This window comes from Bison bison, unplaced genomic scaffold, assembly GCF_000754665.1.
Source record: "Bison bison bison isolate TAMUID 2011002044 unplaced genomic scaffold, Bison_UMD1.0 scf7180017864309, whole genome shotgun sequence".
Classification (NCBI taxonomy): Eukaryota; Metazoa; Chordata; class Mammalia; order Artiodactyla; family Bovidae; genus Bison; species Bison bison.
Genome location: NW_011494881.1, coordinates 2,761,021 through 2,778,218, shown reverse-complemented (window position 1 = coordinate 2,778,218; position 17,198 = coordinate 2,761,021). Strand labels below are relative to the sequence as shown.

Sequence of the window (17,198 nt, the reverse complement as noted above, 5' to 3'; positions counted from 1 at the left end):
TTCTCATGATGTACTCTGCATATAAATTAAATAACCAGGGTGACAGTATACAGCCTTGATGTACTCCTTTTCCTATTTGGAACCAGTCTGTTGTTTCGTGTCCAGTTCTAACTGTTGCTTCCTGACCTGCATACAGATTTCTCAAGAGGCAGGTCAGGTGGTCTGGTATTCCCATCTTTTTAAGAATTTTCCACAGTTTGATGTGATCCACAGTCAAAGGCTTTGGCATAGTCAATAAAGCAGAAATAGATGTTTTTCTGGAACTCTCTTCCTTTTTCAATGATCCAGCGGATGTTGGCAATTTAATCTCTGGTTCCTCTGCCTTTTCTAAAACCAGATTGAACATCTGGGAGTTCATGGTTCACATATTGCTGAAGCCTGGCTTGGAGAATTTTGAGCATTACTTTACTAGCATGTGAGATGAGAGCAATTGTGCGGTAGTTTGAGCATTCTTTGGCATTGCCTTTCTTTAGGATTGGAATGAAAACTGACCTTTTCCAGTCCTGTGGCCACTGCTGAGTTTTCCAAATTTGCTGGCATGTTGAGTGCAGCACTTTCACAGCATCATCTTTCAGGATTTGAAATAGCTCCATTGGAATTCCATCACCTCCACTAGCTTTGTTTGTAGTGATGCTTCCTAAGGTCCACTTGACTTCTCATTCTAGGATGTCTGGTTCTAGGTGAGTGATCATACCATACTGATTATCTGGGTCGTGAAGATCTTTTTCGTATAGTTCTGTGTATTTTTGCACCTCTTCTTAATATCTTCTGCTTTTGTATATCCGTACCATTTCTGTCCGTTATTGTGCCATCTTTGCATGCAATGTTCCCTTGGTATTTCCAATTTTCTTGAAGAGATCTCTAGTCTTTCCCATTCTATTGTTTTCCTCCTATTTTCTTGGATGCACTGATCACTGAGGAAGGCTTTCTTATCTCTCCTTGCTATTCTTTGGAACTCTGCATTCAAATGGGTATATCTTTCCTTTTCTCCTTTGCTTTTCACTTCTCTTCTTTTCACGGGTATCTGTAAGGTCCCCTCAGACAGCCATTTTGCTTTTTTGCATTTCTTTTTCTTGGGGATAGTCTTGATCCCTGTCTCCTATACAGTGTCACCAACCTCTGTCCATATTCTTCAGGCACTCTGTCTATCAGATCTAATTCTATGAATCTATTTGTCACTTCCACTGTATAATCGTAAGGGATTTGATTTAGGTCATATCTGAATGGTCTGAAGAGGAACTAAAAAGCCTCTTGATGTAAGTGATAGTGGAGAGTGAAAAAGTTGGCTTAAAGCTCAGCATTCAGAAAACGAAGATCATGGCATCTGGTCCCATCACTTCATGGGAAATAGATGGGGAAACAGTGGAAACAGTGTCAGACTTTATTTTTCTGGGCTCCAAAATCACTGCAGATGATGACTGCAGCCATGAAATTAAAAGACGCTTACTCCTTGGAAGGAAAGTTATGACCAACCTAGATTGCATATTCAAAAGCAGAGACATTACTTTGCCAACAAAGGTTCGTCTAGTCAAGGCTATGGTTTTTCCTGTGGTCATGTATGGATGTGAGAGTTGGGCTGTGAAGAAGGCTGAGCACCAAAGAATTGATGCTTTTGAACTGTGGTGTTGGAGAAGACTCTTGAGAGTCCCTTGGACTGCAAGGAGATCCAACCAGTCCATTCTGAAGGAGATCAGCCCTGGGATTTCTTTGGAAGGAATGATGCTAAAGCTGAAACTCCAGTACTTTGGCCACCTCATGCGAAGAGTTGACTCATTGGAAAAGACTCTGATGCTGGGAGGGATTAGGGGCAGGAGGAGAAGGGGATGAAAGAGGATGAGGTGGTTGTATCGCATCACTGACTCGATGGACGTGAGTCTGAGTGAACTCTGGGAGTTGGTGATGGACAGGGAGGCCTGCTGTGCTGCAATTCATGGGGTTGCAAAGAGTCGGACACGACTGAGCAACTGATCTGATCTGATCTGAATGGTCTAGTGGTTTTCCCTACTTTCTTTAAGTCTGCTTTCTCTTAGCTTTACGATTTAGGGTTTTGGGAATATGGTAATGTTTTCTGTTGTTACATCATCCAAATGTTTGCAAGTTATACTTGAGTGCTCAAAATAAATGGCAGTGTATCAGGGTAATACGATAACTGTTTTACATGAATTATCTCATTTAGTGCTTAAATCATTCTTAGAGTAGAGTTTATTAATAATTATATAGATGTGAAAAGTAAAGATCAAAGAAATTATAAGTGGCAGAGCCACAGATTTCCCTGTGGTGCAGTGGATAAGAATCTATCTGCCAATACAGGGGACTCAGGTTCTTTCCCTAGTCTGGGAAGATTCCACATGCCATAGAACAGCTAAGCCTGAGTGCCACAACTACTGAGCCTGTGCTCTAGAACCCACTTCTAGAGCCCGGGAGCTGCAGCTACTGAAGCCCGAGTGCCTGGAGCCTGTGCTCCACAGTAAGAGAAGCCACCGCATGGAGAAGCCTGCATACCACAACCAAGAGTAGCCCCTGCTCACCAAAACGAGAGAAAACCCGCCCGAAGCAATGAAGACCCAGCACAGCCTAAGTCAATCAGTCAAGTTATTTTTAAAAAAATGGCAGAGCCAGGATTTAAACCCAGGTTTTAGAATTAAATAGCAAGTGATGTTCACACTTCATATTCCTCTCAGTGGTGTATAAGGTATCACAGTTTTTAACAGGGCTTCCCAGGTGGCCCAATGGTTAAAAAAAAAAAAAAATGCCTTTCAGTGCAAGAGATGTGGGTTTGACTCCTGGTTTGGAAAGAGCCCACACTCTAGTATTCGTCTATGGAAAATTCCATGGACAGAGGAGCTTGGTGGGCTATAGTCCATGAGATCTCAGAGTCTGACACCCCTGAGTGATTGAGCACAGGCACAGTTTTTAAAGAGGAAAAGGGAATTTAAACTCCAGAAATGGAAGAATTGCTTTTTATTTTAATATGAAAATACATGTTCATGTTGTTTTTAAAAAGCCAGACTCTGCAAAAGTAAAAGGTATTTTCTGGAGAATAGTGTTCATTAAAATGCTAAGCAGAAGAAATATGTTAGCTGTTAGAAGTGACAATTAAGTTTTTTCCCACATTACCTGACAAAAAGTTTTCTGCATAAGAAAATATAAAAGTGTGAGTAATGTATTTCTCTTTAAAAAGTCATTCATACTCTGTAAGTCTTGGTTTTAATTTACTAAATGATAACTTGGATAAGAGAGATATGAGATTTATTTTTTTTTTTAGCAGGAGAATACACCCACACTTTTATTTTCAATGAGTTTAAGTCCTTGAGAGGTACAACATCACATGAATTTTGTCTTCAATTGAAACCGTCTGGTGTCCTTTCACAGGCTCTGAAGAGCTCCAGTACCATAGTCCTTCATGTCTCAGCACAGAAAAGGAATTCAAGAGGCAGAGTGATTTATTAGAATAGGACACTTGTGAGTCTTACAAGTGAATGAGAAATACTGTGCCCGAGAACTTATTAGGTTACAGTTTTATAATCAAAGGAAAAGGGGGCAGGGGGGTGAAGACCTTTGTCTTTCTTCAGGAGACATCATGCTTCCATCATTAGTTCCTCCTCCAGGTTAAGCAGGGGAGTTTTCTTATGTCTATGTCGTCAAGCTAGGTCCACAAATTACCTTTTTTTTTTTTTAATTGTGTGCAGAGAGCATGTCCTGGGGATCATTAACATACTGAGCTCACCGGGCAGTATGTAAGTCTCACGCCACCGTTGTTTTATTGTTTAGGGGCACGTCTCTTGCTTCTGCTGCATAGTTTTGTGGTTAAGCAAACCTGCTTTCCTGAGTAATCATTAACTTACTGCGGTCTACCATATTTTTTCTATTTCCAGTCCCCTAGTATTCTGTCCCTGTTACAGTGACCTTAGCAGGACGGTGGCTTCAGAATTTGGCATAGGTCATGCCGCTGTTCCATGAGCATGGATTATCTTCTCCAGCTGGTTTTGTTCAGTTTGCCATGAGGAGATACTGTGGCTTGTGTTTTTTTTTTGTTTTTTTTTTACCTGGTACACATCAGTACATCTCTTGCCTAGATAGAATTAACTTTCATCTTGAGCACAAACACCTTCAGTTTTAAGAAGAGCTGTGCGCTCCCTCTGGTCTGAGACCCTGCTTATAGCCAGCAAAAATGGCCCTGGGCCACAACCTTTCAGACATATTTGTTGTATTAGTTTTGTTCCCAGCAGGCCTCCGTGTTAGAGAGATTTAATGTTCTAAAGGACAACTGGGTTAAAGAAACATTTGAAAAACAGCAAGCAGCCTAATGATTCTAATTAGCAGCTAGATACCTTCTTAGCATTGTTATGCTTTTTAAAATTCAGATACAAGGCTAGTTATTTTTTCAGGGCATCATACTGCCTTTACTGATGGATTTTGCATAATCATGTTTAGAGGGGTAAGCCTATTCTGACAAAATATATCTTGTAGAAATATCCTCCCTGTTTAGAGAGTCATTTCTTTAAAGGCATGAAGTGGTACCTAGATGTCCTGTAGGTTCAGGTTTACCTTAGAGACTTAAATAGCTCTTAGGGATTGGTTTGCATGATCAAAGAACTGACTTAAAGCTCTAGAAACAGAGGTAAAACCATGATTAATTGCCTTTTCTCATTATTAATGTGTGTCTCAACAAAGGTAGGAGATGTAGTCTATAATCTTTGGGCAGAGACTGTTTTCTGACCATTTGGTTTTGCTTTTCAGGACCCCCCTGGGTCGTGCAAGAGCGTGGCTTCGATTAGCCCTCATGCAGAAAAAAATGGCTGATTACCTGCGTTGCTTAATTATACAAAGGGATCTCTTGAGGTAGTTACCATTAAATCATGTTCATTTTCATTTTTTATTTCATTTATATCCTGTCTTCCAAAAAGGATAGAAGATGTAGTATGAAAAGACACACAAAACACATCGTGATGGCATAAAATAAAAGAAGGAGAAAAATGAGATAGAAAACCACGGTGGGGACATAACATAGATCAAGAACTAGCCTGAAAAATGAATACTGTAAGATTTTTATTGGCCAATAAGGTGGAAATTTGTATGTCATATTTTTAATTTTTTAAGCTACAGTTAATTCTATGAATGGAAATTTGTATTGAAATTTGGGGCTTTAATTGAAGAGGTTTCTTTTTAGATCTTGAATATGCGAACCACTGCTTTGGCTGTATTGTGGGTATTTTTAAACTGTCTATTTAAATGGAAGGACAAATGTTTAAGACAGACTTTCAAAGCAAGGAGACTAGTTTTCAGAAGGAGTGGGCCTATGGCAGCCCCTCCACTCGGCCTTATTCTCTCAGAGTGCCTCTGTGATGTTCTGGAGAATCTGGTCATTTTTTATTTTACTCTTGACTCCAGGCCTCCCCGTCCATTACCAACTCCCAGAGTTCACTCAGACTCACGTCCATCGAGTCAGTGATGCCATCCAGCCATCTCATCCTTTGTCGTCCCCTTCTCCTCCTGCCCCTAATCCCTCCCAGCAACTCTTCGCATGAGGTGGCCAAAGTACTGGAGTTTCAGCTTTAGCATCATTCCTTCCAAAGAAATCCCACGGCTGATCTCCTTCAGAACGGACTGGTTGGATCTCCTTGCAGTCCAAGGGGCTCTCAAGAGTCTTCTCTAATACCACAGTTCAAAAGCATCAATTCTTCAGCGCTCAGCTTTCTTCACAGTCCAACTCTCACATCCATACATGACCACTGGAAAAACCATAGCCTTGACTAGACGGACCATTTGTGTATAGAAAGGCTAATTTTAAGATACCTCACTTAATATTGGTTCCATGCTTGTTACAAGGTATTGAGGTTTTACAAGTTAGTTTTTGAAATAAATTTACAATTTTTATTATTTTAATTTTCACAGTGAATTCTATGAGTATCATGCACTAATGATGGAAGAAGAAGGAGCAGTAATTGTTGGGCTGCTGGTTGGCCTGAATGTGATAGATGCTAATCTGTGTGTAAAGGGAGAGGATTTAGATTCACAAGTAAGTGAAAATGACTGGTGCCAAAGGCACAGTATTTTCATTTTGTACTCTTCCTCTTTGATCCAGGTGTAAACAGTGCTATTAAACACTAAAGAAAAATTAAGGGGGAAAATCAGTTGCATTTTGGAGGTACTTCTAGTATTTCTGCTCTAAGAAATAACTTTATTTATTTCAGGTTGGAGTGATTGATTTTTCAATGTATTTAAAGAATGAAGAAGATATTGGAAATAAAGAAAGGTATGATTTTCTTAAGTTATTTCACATACCGTATTTTAGTCTGAAGTATGACTTTTGGTCATACCATTAGTTCAGAGACTCATTTTATTTATTTATTTTATTTATTTTTTGGTTGTGCTTCAAGGCTTATGGGATTTTAGTTCCCCAACCAGGTATCAAACCCAGGCTCTTGGCAGTGGGAATGTAGAATCCTAACCACTGAACTGCCAGGGAATTCCCCAGAGACCCATTTTAATTGTCAGCTCTCATTTATGTGATAAAAGAGATATAAGTTTATTATTCATAAACTTACAAATACTAGTTTAAGACTTGTGTTTAAAATAAACTTATTTGGTCTACTAAAGAGAAAAGATAATTATGTAATATGAGAGGTGCTAATTATTGCTACAATGGCAGTCCATCACAGTATATAAATGTATTAGATTAACATGTTGTATACTTTAAATTTACACTTCATATGTCAAATATATTTCTTAAAAAATAAATGCAAAAAATTTAAAAATATACTAATGGTATTGTTTAATATTAGCATGTAATTTATTTAACAAAGGTTAATAGTTTTTTAGTTTATAGCTTACTGCTATTTGATTATAAAGATTGTTGAATTTTATTTGAAAGGCAAGATAATGTTGGACAGGGAAGCCTGGTATGCTGCAGTCCATGGGATCGCGAAGAATTGGACATAATTGAACAACTTAACTGAACTGAAATGTTGTTTTCCGTTATGGTTTCACAACAGTTTTAGATGATTTAGACCTTTTGTGTATTTCTTGTTTGTTTGTTTTTTTGGCCACCCAGTAGATTCTTTTCCAATTAACTAAAAGCTGCTTTCCCCCCTCCTCTAGGAATGTTCAAATTGCTGCAATATTAGACCAGAAGAATTATGTTGAAGAATTAAATAGACAACTGAAGTAAGTATTATGGACACATAGATACTTAATACATTTTGGATATTGTCTTAAGTTTTTTTTTCCCCTTTTAGGTCATCTTAACCCTATTCCTTTTTTATAAGCATTTGAAAAGGGGTTGAGGGGATAGAGAGTGAATGGAAATTAAGAATACAGAAAATTATTTGAAATAATTGATTTTCAGCAGAAAATGAGAGTTATATTTTTAAATAGAATCTTCAGAGACATTTGAAAATAGAATTTCAGACTTATCACTCTACCTTCGAGCAAAAAGGCTAGGTAGGGTGAAAGTTTATGTCATTTTGGTGATTCAAAAATTCATTTTTCCTACTTTAGAGGACTTCATGTGTAAGTGTGGCAATAAAAAATTCAGACAAGGCAGTTGGTGCATGTCAGTCAACATGATGAGTCCAAGATAACAAATTTTTTCTTGCCTTTGTGAGTTTGTGTGATTCTGAATGAGTTTTTCTTTATCAATTTCAGCAGCACAGTCAGCAGTCTCCATTCAAGAGTTGACTCATTAGAAAAGTCAAATACTAAGCTGATTGAAGAGGTATTGTAACCCAGCCATGGATGATTGTCTTTCAAGGACCTAGTATTGGTGATCCTTTTCCATTTTAAGTATGAATGCGCTAAGCACGTGCACATGTGTGAGCACACACACAAACACATTTTCATCATTATGATGAAATACTTGTCATTGATCATCATAAGTTCTAGAGAAACCACATATTATTCTCAGGCAAGTCCTCAGGTGAATCTGTGAATTACTGAGATACCCAACTTCTAGAAATGAGCCCCCCAATGCAATGCATACAAACTCTTCTATAAATAAACTGTAAATCTCATTTCTCGACTTGGATGACCTATATTTAAATAGTGGAATCACCTGTTGTTAGAAATTGCCATTAAAATGATCCTGTCCCCCTTGTTCCCATATTCAGATTACTTTTCCTTACAAGCATCACTCCATGATCATGTCCACCCTTTCTCTAGCCTCCCATGTGTGAAACTCATCTGATGTACTCTGGTTTTCTGCATTGTCAAAGTAGCTATTTAGTGGTCACAAATCAGAAATGTATCTCAGCTTTTTTGTTTTAACTTTTAAAAAAATGTTCTGGTCATGCCATACATCTTGCAGGATCTCAGTTCCCCGACCAGGGTTGGAGCCAGTGCCACGCAGTGACAGTGCAGAGTCCTAACCACTAGGCAACCAAGGAACTCCCTCACATCTCTCTCTCTCTTTTTTTTTAAATTTATTTATCTTTTAATTGAAGGATATTTGCTTTACAGAATTTTGTTGTTTTCTGTCAAACCTCAACATGAATCAGTCATTGGTATACATATATCCCCTCCCTTAAGAACCTCCCTCCCCATCCCACCCCTCTAGGTTAATACAGAGTCCCTGTTTGAGTTTCCTGAGCCAAAGAGCAAATTCCCATTGGCTATCTATGGGCTTCGCAGGTAGCTCAATGCAGGAGATGCAAGACAGATGTGGGTTTGATTCCTGGGTCAGGAAGATCCCTTGAAGAAGGAAATGGCAACCCACTCCATTATTCTTGCCTGGGAAATCCCTTGGACAGAGGAGCCTGGTGGGCTGCAGTCCATGGTGTCGCAAAGAGTTGGATACAGCTGAGCACACACACGCCACGTTGCTTTTGAGATTTAAAAAAAAACAACAAAAACGGCCTAGCCACAGAATTACCCCCTAGTAGCTCAGACAGTAGAGACTCTGCCTGCAATATGGGAGACACAGGTTCGATCCCTTGGTTGGGATTCCCCTGGAGAAGGAAACGGCTACCTACTCTTGCCTGGAAAATTCTACAGACAGAGGAGCCTGGTGGGCTATGTCCATGGGGTCAAAAAGAGTCGGACATGACTGAGTGACTTTCACTTAACCATAGGATTGGTTTCCGTTGTCAGAGTTACTTAGGCTCCAGGAAGAAATACGTATTAGAACTATGAATTCTGTTTTCCATGTTAATTAGAATCCACATTCTTTTAGAACTGACCCAGTTGTCCCAAACCAGGAAGCACGTGATTGTTTGCATGAGTTTTCATTGTGGTAGTTTAGGACCATTTGATAGTGTGATAGATTGGGACCATTGGAGAGAGCTGCTCACTAGTTTTGCCTCTTCTTGACCATAGGGGCACTGTGAAGTTCAAATTGCATTTCTGACAAAGTTTTTAGAAATTTATTTGCAAGCCAACATTGGGGATTGGTTTCTGTTTTCCTCTCCTAGAATCCCTTTTTTCCTTTTAGGCTTCAGAGCCAAGTCACTTACTTAGTCATTCGTATTTAATTTCATTCATATTTAACTCTGGTGGTGAGAGCTGTCTTATATTTGTGATGATCACTCAGTGTGCCCATATTTCACAAGGTTGCCCTGTTTGGTTATCATGAATGTCTGTATTACATTTTCAATTATAGCACAACTTTCCTTATAGATGTTGTTGTCTTTGCACAAGTCTTTACAGTCTTATTGTTTAACATATAAACAGTTGTCTTATTGTTTAGCCTATAATTCTTCATATGCTTACTCATGCGCTTTGTATTCAGGACATATTGTAAGTCATATAAACAATATGTTTCAGCTGACATACGATTTGGCTAACAAAAGGAAATAGAAATAGAGTTTCTTTAGTTGGTATCTTGGGATAATAGCATTTTTCTTATGAAAATTTCTGTAGATGTGAGAGACATTTTACAAGTTTTAGAATTTTATCTTCTGTTGTGAATAGCCATGAACATAAACTGTAAAGCGAGTATAAATAAAAATGTTTAAAATCTTTTTTTATTCCTCATTTTATTTTTAGTTAGCGATAGCAAAGAATAATATCATTAAACTCCAAGAAGAAAATCATCAATTACGAAGTGAAAATAAATTGATTTTAATGAAAACACAGCAGCACCTAGAGGTAAGTATAGACTGATTACAAACAGATTGACTTGCATCAGAAATAGCCACTTTGGGGGCTTTTGCATAGACTGGATATTTCTGTGCTGTATTAACTAATAGAAGTGATTATAGAATGGATTTATCAGATGGCACTAGTGGTAAAGAACCCACCTGCCAGTGAAGGAGTCATAAGATAAGAGACTTGGGTTCGATCCCTGGGTTGGGAAGATCCCCTGGGGAAGGCATGGCAACACACTCCATATAGAGTAAAACATTTTATGTTTTTGTCCTAGGTTACCAAAGTAGATGTGGAAACTGAGCTTCAAACATATAAGCATTCCAGGCAAGGGCTAGATGAAATGTATAATGAAGCCAGAAGGCAGCTTCGAGATGAATCTCAGTTAAGACAAGTAGGTTGCATTACAGTTACATTAGCAAAAATGATAATAATTTACCCATAAGCACTGGTTAAAATCTCTATCAGACCTTCCTTGGCGTGAGATAACAATCTCATTCCCTTAATTCCTTCTAACTTTTTAAACTCCCACTGTGTCTTTTATAAGCAGTGTTTTTAAACAGTGTTATAGTCAGTTTGTGAAATAGTGCATTGTGACCAGCATTACAGAAAATAGTGATGTATTCAGATATCAATATCAAAACAGTAAAATCTTATTTAAAGTTAACTTATTTTTTAACCTTTTAGGTTATGAAATATCAGCAGAAAAATACAGGTTTGTAGCTTGATGGATTATAAATACCTGTGTAACCAACCCCGGTCAAAAAGAGAGTCGAGAAACATTTGTCTTAAGATCCTCTGATATAAAATTCTTTAAGAAAAGAAATAAAACTTTGTGAAATGGTGTTTTTGACTTACCTCTGGCCTTATGTGGACTATGTCGTTTCTTTAGGGAAAATTAATACTGAGTTTATGAGGCTTAAAAGTCTATAATTCTTGAGCCAGTAGAATAGTGATAATTAATAGATTTGTAAAATGCTTTCATTTAACAAAATGTGCCTTTGAAAATATAGAACGTTGTTATAGGGCCTAGCTGATTTCGTTTAATGGGGCTTATAACTCAAAAGCAGTAGTCTGCATAGTGATTCTTGGTCTAATTAAACTGTTGTGTATCTGACTTTGACATCCTGAAACAGTGTGTGAGTTGAGGCTGTGTTGAATTGCAGGATGTGGAGAATGAGCTGGCAGTACAAGTTAGTATGAAACATGAGATTGAACTTGCCATGAAGTTGTTGGAGAAAGATATCCATGAGAAACAAGATACTCTGATAGGCCTTCGACAACAACTGGAGGAAGTTAAAGCAATTAACATAGAAATGTATCAGAAGTTGCAGGTAAGGAATATTCTTAAAATCTTGGAATTTCTTGTTATATGAATTAAGAACGAATATTTGTATGAAGGGTTTGATTTTGAAGAGATGAATTCATTGTAATTGTGCCATTTTATTAGTAAAAATCAGTGGCTTTTTTCCTAAATGGAAGCTGAAGAAATGTAATAATGCCAAAGAACAGACAAAAATCACCTGAATTTGTTTCTTGATGTAGACAGGTTAACAGATGAAGATTAAATCTTTTGGGAAAATTTAATCAAAATATGCAAGACATTTTAAAAAATTTCTTTGCACAATATAGTCCTGAGAGAGATTTAATTTTGATTGAAATGCTTCACTGTAATTGTTATGAGTTTTCTGATAAAGTGATGTTGCTGTTAAGTAGACATGTTGCCAAAAGCCTTTTACAATTTAATTTGAAAAAATCAGTGTATTTTCCAAGAGTTTATTCTGGCATCTCTGAAAACATTGAAGGTTGAGGGTTTTTATTCCCTTTATTATTAATATATCTTTTTCTTGACTGCACTGCATGATTTATGGGATCTTAGTTCCCCAACCAGGAACTGAACCCATGTTCTCAGCAGTGAAAGCTCGGAGTCTTAACCGCTGGACTGCCAGGGAATTCCCCCTTTATTACACTTTAAATGAAGACTAATAGTAGTACTGCTTTAGATCTAGAAGTATTTTATTTTTAATTTATTGTTTTTTAACTGAAGTATAGTTGATCTACTATGTTGTGTTAATTTCTGCTCTACAGCAAAGTGACTCATTTACACATATACATTGTTGTTTATATTCTTTTCCATTATAATTTATCCCAGGATATTGAATATAGTCCCCTGTGCTATGCAGAGGGCTTTGTTGTTTATCCATTCAATGTGTAATAGTTTGCATTTACTAACCCCAGACACCCTGTCCGTCTCCTCCACCCACACACATGGCAGTGAAAAGTATGTCCTCTACGTCTGTGAGTCTGTTCCATAGATATGTTCATTTGTGCCATATTTTATATTCTACATGTAAGAGAGAACATGGTATTTGTCTTTCTCTTTCTGACTGACTTCACTTAGTATGATAGTCTCTAGTTGTATCCACGTTGTTGCAAATGGCATTGTTTCATTCTTTTTTTGATGGCCGAGCCGTATTCCACTGTATAAATATACCACATCTTTATCCATTCATCTTTCAGTGGACATTTGGGTTATTTCTATGTTTTGGCTATTGTGAATAGTGCTACTGTGAACTTAGGGGTGCATCTAGGAATATTTTAATCTGTAAATAAAGGCTGGTCGTTTCAAAATAACAATCCCATTGCAAAATGGTATACAAAGCTTATACATATTTGGGTTTAAAAAATTCAAAGCCACTGTAGCTTTTAAGTTTTTTCTAAATAGGGTTCTGAAGATGGTTTGAAGGAAAAAAATGAAATAATTGCCCGACTAGAAGAAAAAACCAGTAAAATTACTGCAGCCATGAGGCAGCTGGAACAAAGGTACAGCATTTCCAATCTTAGTTTCTTTTTTACTTTCTCTGTCCCCCCTTTTCTTTATTCAACTCTGACACCTGCCACAAAGACCATTAGGAAAATTTAGATTAGGACTTTTTTTTTTAAAAGCCCAGCAGAATTTTGCCTTTTTTTTGTTTTGGTTGTTGCATGGAATCAAGTTGCTTTATATTAGCCTGATTCATTTGTCTTTGCCATTTTGCAGACTTTTTAGAAAGGCCTAATATTGGCAATTTTATATGGTTTGATTGTATTACATAGGACAAATACACAAACAAAACCTCGAAAAAGTGAAAAACGAACAAAATCCATGATTGAATTATCCCTGATTGATTTCCATGCGTATAGATCATATCCCTTGTCATTCACCATCTCTTATCTGAAAGCAAGCTTTCTGAGTTGGCAGTTTAGTTGTGTTTCTTTGAGCTAGGCCCCTCAACCCCACCCAAGAAATAATTTTGTTTAAATTGAATTGTTTTATATTGGCATTTTTCACTTTTATTGTTGGAAAATGTAATGTATTTCCATTGACCTGTCATGTTGGTGTCAACATATGTCTTATCATTGCTTTCTTTGAATCTACTTATGAAAAACATAACTATTAATGCTTTATTGACATGAATATTCTTTTATTGACATCCTCTTTCTTCTTTTTTCTTTTTTGTTTTCTTTATCCCCATTTTTACATTTTGGACATCTTTATTACCTTTTTCTGTCTTTGATTTCTGTCCATTCCATTATGAAGTGACAATGATTTGTTAACTCAGACTAGAACAATTGCAATGTCATTGGTGAAATGTGCCAGCAGTGACACTCAGGACCAGTATAAGCTGGTCAAAGATATATCTTTCTGAAAACCACTTGTATTTAAACAGACTGAAAGAGAATCAACATTTTTATAATATATTAAATCGAAAAATAATTTACGCTATTATGTATTCTGAAAGGAACCCTGTACACTTTTTGATCAGCTGCTGTGGTAGTACATTGCCATAAAGCAGAGTGGGTGCACTTGGATTTCCAAAAACACATTCCTCAAACCTTGTGCACAAGGGCTTATTTGAGTATTGACCCTTTGGAGGTCAGAATTTTCAAATGCAGTTTTATCTTTTTAGCTACTTTTTGATGAAAAATATAAAAATTGTTTAATAAGTTATCCTTTGGTTTCACAATGTGTTGGCACAGTTTTTTCCCCCATTGGCCCACTCTTTATTTACTAGCCCCTTTACTGATTTTTGAGTACGTTTTAAAGTAGTTTATAACTCAGATTGGCCGTCATCTTACGCTTTAGCTCCTTGACTTTCCAGTTCCTCTTAGCCCTCTTCTATAATAGCACAACTTCACGGCCTACCTCACTCTGACTTTTTTTTCATTTCTGTACCCTTTGAGAAAAGCTTGGGTATCCCGTCTCCCCGTTGTAATATTTTAGATTTAGAGATAACTTGAATGTTACCCTCTTTTCTTTGAAAGTGGCCTTTATACGTTTGGACTGTGTGAGGGTTGCCCCATGGGCATGGATTTTAAAGAAGAAAAGAGGTAACTTTTTTGGCTAGTTGAACAGAAATTTCTCTTAGATATTCCCTTCAAGGACTTAATGTCCCTTGAATTCTTGGGAGATGTTTTCTTATACAATTAGTGATGTTAAATCTAAGAAATCCTAGATGGCCGTAGGAGACAGGGAGTGGAGCTGAGCACAAGGAGAAGCAATGACATAAATAAAAGGAGGAAAAAAAAATCTACATTTTAAGCTAATTTAAAAAATTCAGTGATGAGGAGCAACAATGATCTCTAGCAAATGTTGCCAACTAGTACTAAATTCTTTTGCATCCTAAAACACATACATATACACACACATAGCATTGGCATACTCTAGGAAGTGCATAAAGATTCTATAGGGAGGACTTGGCTGTAATTTGAAGCAATCGCAGGTCTTTGCTCTTGGCCTTGTAGCACACTTGATTCCTGGCATACACATCCTAACATAATATATAACAATGTGGCTTCTTCACCTAGTGTAGACATAAGTACTGTACTTTCCATGGTTTTGTAAAAAGGCAGTAATGCACGTATTATACTTTGAAAATTAACTCCTTATGCTTTACATAAGTGGTAAAGGCTATATCGCTTTGCATTGTTAATTACGAACAAGAAATAAAGCAAATTTGAAGATAGTATTCTGGGCATATTATGTATTATATTGAAAAAAATCACAAAACAATTTCTAGACATTGTGTGGCTCTTTCACGTTTGAGTTTGTGAGTTTTTCCCCAAACTTTGTTTTCATTTAGAAATGTTTCTATTTCCCCGTTTTTCTTTTATTTGTCTTCTTCACCCTTTTACACCCTAGTTCTAGCCTCAGTTTTACCCAAAGTTGATTTGAATTACACCAGATTGCAGCAAGCAGAGAAGGCGCAAATGGAAATTGAAGATGAGGACAAGAAATATCTACAAGAGTATCAGAGTAAATTCGACAGTCTGCAGAAACAAATCTCCCAAAAGGAGAAACAGCTGTGAGTATTTTACTTGGAAATAAATACTCGTGTTAATATAATTTCCCCCTCTTTTCCTCCACCTTTTTTTGCATGCAATGGAAGAAAACCTGTGTTTTCATTTATTTAACGATGCTGGCTAGATTGTAGAGTTTTCCTTCAAAAAAAAAAAAAACCAAAACAAAACTAGAAAGCACAGTTGTGATAAGACTTATGTTTTTGCTCCCTTTATTGTTTATAGAGTTACTTTCAACCGTCTTGCTATCTTCTTGTTCACGGAGAGTTTTATTCTTTATGGTTGTTCAGCATTAATCTGATGGCCATTATGTTTCTAAATACTGAGTATAATAGACCTTTGTAACTCCATGGAGTTTATATTATCAAAGAACATGATGTTTTCTGAGAATATTTTTATTAGTACTTCATATGATAGATCTACATATTACCAGCTAGGAAAGATGCCAAAAAAACAAGCTGTAGGTGAAGTTTTATCCCATTTTTTATAAAATTAAAACTGCATAGGTGTGTATTTACGTGAAGAAAAGTTTTAAGAATATAGATTCTGGGGACTTCCCTGGCGGTCCAATGATTAAGACTCCATGCTTCCACTGCAGTGAGCTTGGATTTTATCCCAGTCGAGGAACTATGCCACACAGCAAAAAAAAAAAAAGAATACAGATGATGGAAAATGATTATCTCAAGGGAATAATGGCAAATTGACAGTAATGGCAAATTGAGTAAAAGTAAAATTACTTTTTACTTTTTTAGATCAGTACTTTTTTACCCCAAGAAATATGTATCACTTTTATTATTAAAACAGCAAAACAGCAATAGAAAATTGTTATACATTATGTTTGAAAAAGTGCAGGTCGCTCAGTCGTGTCCAACTCTTTGTGACCCCATGGACTATGCAGTCCATGTGTAATATCATTAAGCAATATCACTTACCAGGTATGGTCTATTACTTGTTAAGCTACCTTTAAATCCATTGCTTAAAAAACAACTATATTCCAATAAAAATTAATTTAAAAAATCCATTGGTTGAGGTGTTCTTTTCTATTCTTGATGATTCTGTCTAGTGGTTCTGTCAATTATCAAGAGAGGATTTGTTGAAATATCCCAACTATTATTGTGGATTTGTGTATCTCTACCTTCAGTTCTATCAATTTTGGCCTTTTGTATTCTAGAAATCTGTTTGGTGCCTACACATATAGCATTTCTTTGTCTTCTTGGTGAATTGACCTTTTTATCATTTTATAATGTTCCTTTTTTGTCTCTGGAAATTTTATTTGCTCTGAAATCTACTATATCTCATATTAACATAGCCACTCCTGCTTTCTTCTAACTAATGTTTTCATGTAGTAAACAAAAGATCAATGTTATGTACATCTTCTGTCTTTTTACTTTCAGCCTAATCTGTTTCATTATATTTGAAGTAAGTTTCCTACAGTGCATGTTTTTTATCCATTCTGCCAATCTCTCTCTTAATGATATATTTAGCCCATTTGCATCTAGTGTAATTGTTGATATATTAGAGCTTAAATCTACTGTTTTATTTTTTCCGTTTTCATTCCTGTATTTAATTTTTCCTGCCTTCTCATGGGTTACTTGAACATTATTTAGAATTCCTTTTTGATTTATCTGTAGTATTTTTAATTGTATCTCTTTGTATAGATTTTTAAAAGTGGTTATTCTGGACATTGTATTATGTATTTGCAACTTTTCACTACTGATATCAACATTTTACTACTTTGAGGGAAATGTGGAAGCCTTACTTCCACTTAGACCTTTTTG

The 17,198-nt window shown here is 36.5% G+C and overlaps 1 protein-coding gene across 6 annotated transcripts in view; it reads left to right on the top strand.

Moving 5' to 3' along the window:
* Positions 1 to 17,198, top strand: part of RUFY2 (RUN and FYVE domain containing 2) — a 45,058-nt gene that overhangs the window by 7,079 nt on the left and 20,781 nt on the right. For 3 of the 6 annotated variants that reach the window (XM_010852172.1, XM_010852171.1, XM_010852169.1), the window contains 10 exons: positions 4,741 to 4,842; positions 5,896 to 6,019; positions 6,195 to 6,256; positions 7,102 to 7,167; positions 7,648 to 7,717; positions 9,982 to 10,083; positions 10,358 to 10,474; positions 11,247 to 11,414; positions 12,806 to 12,903; positions 15,306 to 15,425. In XM_010852172.1, the coding sequence (XP_010850474.1) occupies positions 4,741 to 4,842; positions 5,896 to 6,019; positions 6,195 to 6,256; positions 7,102 to 7,167; positions 7,648 to 7,717; positions 9,982 to 10,083; positions 10,358 to 10,474; positions 11,247 to 11,414; positions 12,806 to 12,903; positions 15,306 to 15,425 (1,029 nt within the window). The other 3 variants (XM_010852170.1, XM_010852173.1, XM_010852174.1) reach the window with 3 other exon arrangements.